At 37.8% G+C, this 6,000-nt stretch overlaps 1 protein-coding gene across 1 annotated transcript in view; it reads left to right on the top strand.

Moving 5' to 3' along the window:
- Positions 1–208: 208 nt before the first annotated feature.
- Positions 209–6,000, top strand: part of LOC106674966 (uncharacterized) — a gene marked incomplete at its 3' end in the record, with an annotated part of 56,582 nt that continues 50,790 nt past the window's right edge. The window contains exon 1 of the mRNA XM_076882094.1: positions 209–380. Coding sequence (XP_076738209.1) covers positions 344–380 — 37 coding nt within the window. The remainder of the gene's footprint in view (positions 381–6,000) is intronic.

The raw sequence follows: 6,000 nt of genomic DNA, 5'->3' as shown, positions 1-6,000 counted from the left end.
ACTTTTATAATTTCACCATAACAAAGTTCACTTCCTGCATGAAGGTGATCACAGCTCCATGAACTATTCCCACAAACATCACTGAGCCTCAGACTTTCTTTAACAGGCCTGTCAGACCACAGTGATCCAGCTGTTTGTGTTCATGTGGCGCATTTATACGTTTTATTTCAAATCTACTTCACATTTTATTATCTGATATCTGCGACACACGGAGACTTCCTGTTAAACAGAAAGTAACCTTTGTGCGTGGGCGTGTTTGGAGCTGCAGGTGTGTCCAGCTGTGGGTTCGTTGGGTCAGCAGAGGATTTAACGGGACTTTGTGTCGGTTTGTTTTTAAAGGAGGATGAAGACGCTGGTGGTGTTCCTGCTCCTCATGAACGGTAAGAAAGTCTCTGTTTAACCTGCAGCAGCTCCGCAGACAGTCCTCTGTGAGCGGAAGTGCTACACTCAGGCGCAGCTCGCGCCTCTGACGTCATGGAAATTCACACAGTGTTGGAAATACAGATTTAATGACGAGGCTTTAATAGTAAAAGTATGAGAGAAGGTTAGAAACAGACCAGACTAACTAGGGTTGCCAACCGTCCCTTAAAATACGGAATCGTCCCGTATTTCGAAACAAAAGTACACGTCCCGTATTGAGCTAATAAGGGACGCACTTTGTCCCGTAATACAGTGAGAATCAAAAGTAGTCTATAAATGTTAATGGAATTAACGCTTTGTTTGAAAGCATAATTCCCAGCCCCTCTCCTGCTTTGTGACCAATGAGCTGACAGCACACTTATGACAATTCGAGTATGACAATTCAGATTACCGCTCATCTCATTGGTCGAGGAAAGGTCGCTTGCGGAGAAAATACCGGAAGACAACCGATGACCACAACAACAAGCATGGCCAACAGGGAAACAAACGCCGACACTGCGGTGCAAGTCTCGGACGACAGTACACCTAAAGCTGGGCAGACACTGTGCGATTTTTTCAGTCACGTTATTCAGCTCCTGCTCAAACTGCACGATTGACTCGCAGGGGTTAGAAGTTGGTAGGTCACGATGCAGGTCTCACACTATACCACCCGATGCTCTGATCAGGGGCGGAGCGTGGGGGTGGCTTACTGGGCTTAAGCCCGGGTTGTTTTGTCAGAAGCCCGGGGTATTTTGGAGTGCAATTTTTTCATAGTTAGATGCCTGGCTGACAACTGTATAAAACAAAAAGTACACACAATATTCGAAGCACATAGTGCACACTGTGGGAATTTACGACTGTGCGTGAATCCCCCCCTGATATTGGTATGATCCAAGCTCAGGCACTAAGCGACTGAGCGAGGGGGCGGGGCAGCTGCTGCCCGTCAGTGCGCTGTTGGAGAGACGGAGCCAGCCATACTAAGGAGAGCTTAAGTTTGAGCAGGTACCAAAGCAAATCATTCGTACCGTACAAATAATGTAAATATGACGGTGCATCACGAAAGATTGATATCAAACTGATCACTTGACCAATATTACGTTACTTGCTCTTCAAGTGAATCAACAAATGGCGAAATGAAAAGCCGAACAAATGCTATTTTTTTTTAGAGATTCTTAGCTTACGTGTGTTTATTTCATATTTTCAGTTCTTACCCTCCCCGACTAAATCGGTTTCAGTTATGTACTGAAATATAAGAATGGACATTAGAGGCTTCTTTCAAAGAAAAACTCAGGTAAATGTTATTTTATATATTATGCTTTGTATGTTGTTCAGTATATTTGTATGCAAAACAAGAGGAATTTCAGTACACAGCAGGATATTCACATTTGTAACCAGATATTTACACTTTAGGGAGAAAACATAAAACATTTTTACTGCACAACATCAATTTAGAGTAAACTTTTGTTTTAGATAAATATTGAAATATCTTTTGAATTAGTTAAATGTCACAATAAAGAGAGACAGAGCTTTCTGTTTTTTATCACTTTCATCAAATTTAGGAGTACATGTACACTAAGTTTATTGATAATTAATAAGAAAACTCCAGACGATTCCATTCTGAGCTGAAGAAGCTTCTGATAGGTTAGTAGAGTCCATGTGAGTAAACAGGTGGCACAGCTGTGGATGCATATAAGGCAAAACACAGAGCCTGTTTCTGTGACATGGGAAAATCAAGAGATGTCAACCAAAACACCAGGAAAAGAACTGTGGAGCTCCATAAGTGTGGCTCAATTTTGAATACAATTTGGTGCCATTTGCAATTAAGAAATACAGACGATTTCTCTCTTTACTCTTAAAGTTAACAAATATGTTTTTTATATTTATCAATCTAAAAAAATAAACATTTAGTCTGATTTGATGTTACAATTAAAAAGTGTTTGTGTTTTTATCTAAGAGTTTGTAAATATCTGTATATTTGATGATTGTCAGCACAAAGAGGGAGAGAGGAACAGAGAGGGAGATGGAGAATGAGGACAGAACAGAGATGAACAAGAGCAGGTGAGACACACATGTTAGTCAAATGGTTGTTTACCAAAAGTATCACCGTATCATAGGTACTCATGTATCTCATACCTAGTGTTTCTTTTTAGGTTTGTTATTTTTCAAATTCTATATTTATTAAGTTATGAAGGCTTGTTTGCACAACAAGGCTAAATAATTATATAAACCTTTCTCAATCTAAATATTGTACTTTGGTAAAATTAAAAAATAAATGTAGTGCAGGTCTATGATGATTTTTAGTGCTACTATCATCTAGTTCTGATTCTGGTTCTGTCTTGGTTAAGTCCCAAGTAGTGCTGATTTTGAACTGTTGTAGTCCTGTTTTAATTCTGGATCAGTTCTTGGTCTGGTTGAATTGGGGTTTAGTCCTCGTGTCTTGATACAGCCCTGATTTTGTTCTGCCTTGCTGCTTAATTAAAAAACTAGTTTAAGGTGTTCTGCACAAGTGATATATATTTTTCCCTATATGAAGTCATTCTTTTTTGAACAAAACTCAAAACAGAGCCAATTAATCTTTCAGTCATTTCTACCCCCCCCCCCCCCCCCCCCCAAGGGAAAAAAAATCCCACATGCATACTATCCTTTTGGGCTAAGCCCCGGGTGTTTCAAATGTCTGGCTCCGCCTCTGGCTCTGATGCGACCCGAGTGCTCACACTGTGCGTCCATAAAATGAAGGTTATAACAGAAAATCTGTCGCTCTCTCTCTCTCTCTGTCTTTCACTCACACAGACACACACACCACCACCATCAACTTTGCTAAATTGCTAATGAAAAACATTGATCAGGCAGCTGTGATTGAGCAGCAGAGTAAATCCAACTATTTTCATGGTTGTTGTGGTCGTGATAATTTTGTGATGCCACATCGAAAAGGCTCGGATGAGCTTTCCAAAGTTCTACAAGTTGTGCCTCCATCGCTTGTGTCCAGATCACACGCTGCACAGCTGTGCTGCTCCATCTTTTTCACCGACGTTTACGTGTTTGCGCGTGAGCAGTGTGAGCGGCTCACGAGCGATTGATGATCGGGAGCTGCTCGAGGTGTTAATCGCTTCTCGTTACCCCACGTATACTAAACGATGCACGATGAAGACCAAAATCGGGCCGATCACCAAATCGGTCGCACGACTCAAAAATCGTCTCAAAATATGCCAAAAATCGCACAGTGTGAGCCCAGCATTAGAGCAGCAATGTTTGTTCCCCTCAGAGAATGAAAAATAGGCTGCAAAAGTACAGGAAGGACTGGGAAAAGGGAAACACCTGGCTGGAAAAGGTCACCATAGCACCTATAAAGCGCACTGCACTGTGTGCCGGCGCACTTTTTCCATAGGCATGCTTCTAGTGGTGGGCACATGAAGAACATGAGGGGCGTGAAAGCTCGGGGAACCCTTAACCAATTTCTTGTCCACCAGGCCACGGCAGAAGCAGATATGGTATGTAAACACTGGTTTGTTTTTTAAACCCTCTGGTTAAGGTTAATATGGGCATGTGCAGTGAATATCAGCGCTATGTGGCCAGAAGTGTGATAATATAATTTATTTTGTGTAATAAACAACTGCAAGGATAGATGATTACAACAAATACATGACTAATACATAAAAGTAATACATAGATGAATAATGATGATGAGTTATGATGCGTAATCATGGGAACAAGCGGGTTTACAAACAGGAGCAGCTGATTAGCTTTAGAAAAGCTGAAATAATACCTCAACTGAAGCCAACTGTACTAAATGCACTATATGTGCGCTGTTACAAGAATATTTTTCGTTCTATTGCTTTCTATTAATTTATATAATTTTAAGTTAAGCAGGACAGAGTTCTTTTAAAGAAAGATTTACTTATATTCTCAAAAGTTAAGCATGACAGGCTTCTGTTTAAGAAAGAGGCCTGTTTTACTGTGTTAATGTTGTCATTGTGAGCTAAAAATAAATGGCTAAATGATCATTTGTTTCACATGAGTTCATATCACAAAGAATATGCATCTGCTTAAATCAAATTCAAGTCAAATGGTTAAAAAATAATTTCACACACACAAAAAAGAGCTACCACACTGGGAAGGGTGAAGACAACTAGGTTGCCCGGCCCTGGCCACGAGGTGTCCCTTATTTATTTTTCAGGGAGTTGGCAACCCTAAGACTAACAGACTGTGGACTTTGTAGCCACAGATTGGACACTTGGCAGAGCTAGCTAACCATGCTAACGTAGCCTCGTGTCTGCGCTGTTTCCGGTCTGAGCCGAGCTCATTCAGCCCTCTGAGCTCCGTTTCTCCGCACTAAACACAGCACAGGTGCACCTGATCAACGGTGACAACAAACCGGAAATAAACACGGTGATATTTGGAAATGTAAATCTGTCTCTAAGCTCCAGGCTGAACAGAAATGTCAAATACAACTTAGTAAACCAGGTGAACAATTGAATAAAAACATTTAAAGGCATAAATACATAAACGAAAGCAAATAATAATAATCAGGAATGTCTGTGAAGGTTCTCAGTCATCGTAGTCTAAGGAGCTTGGAAAGAAAAACTCTGGACGTCTTTAAGTTTACTTGAAGACGTTTCACCTCTCATCCGAGAAGCTTTTTCAGTTGTTATGATGATGATGATGATGATGATGATAATAATAATATTAATAAATGTAATTTTTAAAGTTACCATTATATCCAAGGAACTAAAAAAGACAAATGTGGTATAAAAATGTTCTGCTGTTTGAGTCCCAGCTTCATTTGAGTTTTAAAAATGTATTCTCAACAATTATTTACACACAGATCACTATATATATGATCTATATATGTGATCTATATATGTGATCTATATATGTGATCTATATATGTGATCTATATATGTGATCTATATATGTGATCTATATATATGATCTATATATGTGATCTATATATGTGATCTATATATATGATCTATATATATGATCTATATATGTGATCTATATATGTGATCTATATATATGATCTATATATATGATCTATATATGTGATCTATATATATGATCTATATATATGATCTATATATATGATCTATATATGTGATCTAAAAATGTTCTGCTGTTTGAGTCCCAGCTTCATTTGAGTTTTAAAAATGTATTCTCAACAATTATTTACACACAGATCACTATATATATGATCTATATATGTGATCTATATATGTGATCTATATATGTGATCTATATATGTGATCTATATATATGATCTATATATGTGATCTATATATATGATCTATATATGTGATCTATATATGTGATCTATATATGTGATCTATATATATGATCTATATATGTGATCTATATATATGATCTATATATGTGATCTATATATATGATCTATATATATGATCTATATATGTGATCTATATATGTGATCTATATATGTGATCTATATATATGATCTATATATATGATCTATATATGTGATCTATATATGTGATCTATATATGTGATCTATATATATGATCTATATATGTGATCTATATATATGATCTATATATGTGATCTATATATGTGATCTATATATGTGATCTATATATGTGATCTATA

The sequence above is a fragment of the Maylandia zebra genome, linkage group LG3 (assembly GCF_041146795.1).
Source record: "Maylandia zebra isolate NMK-2024a linkage group LG3, Mzebra_GT3a, whole genome shotgun sequence".
NCBI classification, from domain to species: domain Eukaryota; kingdom Metazoa; phylum Chordata; class Actinopteri; order Cichliformes; family Cichlidae; genus Maylandia; species Maylandia zebra.
Note: the sequence above shows the minus strand (reverse complement) of the source record. Positions and strands in the feature narration are given on the sequence as shown.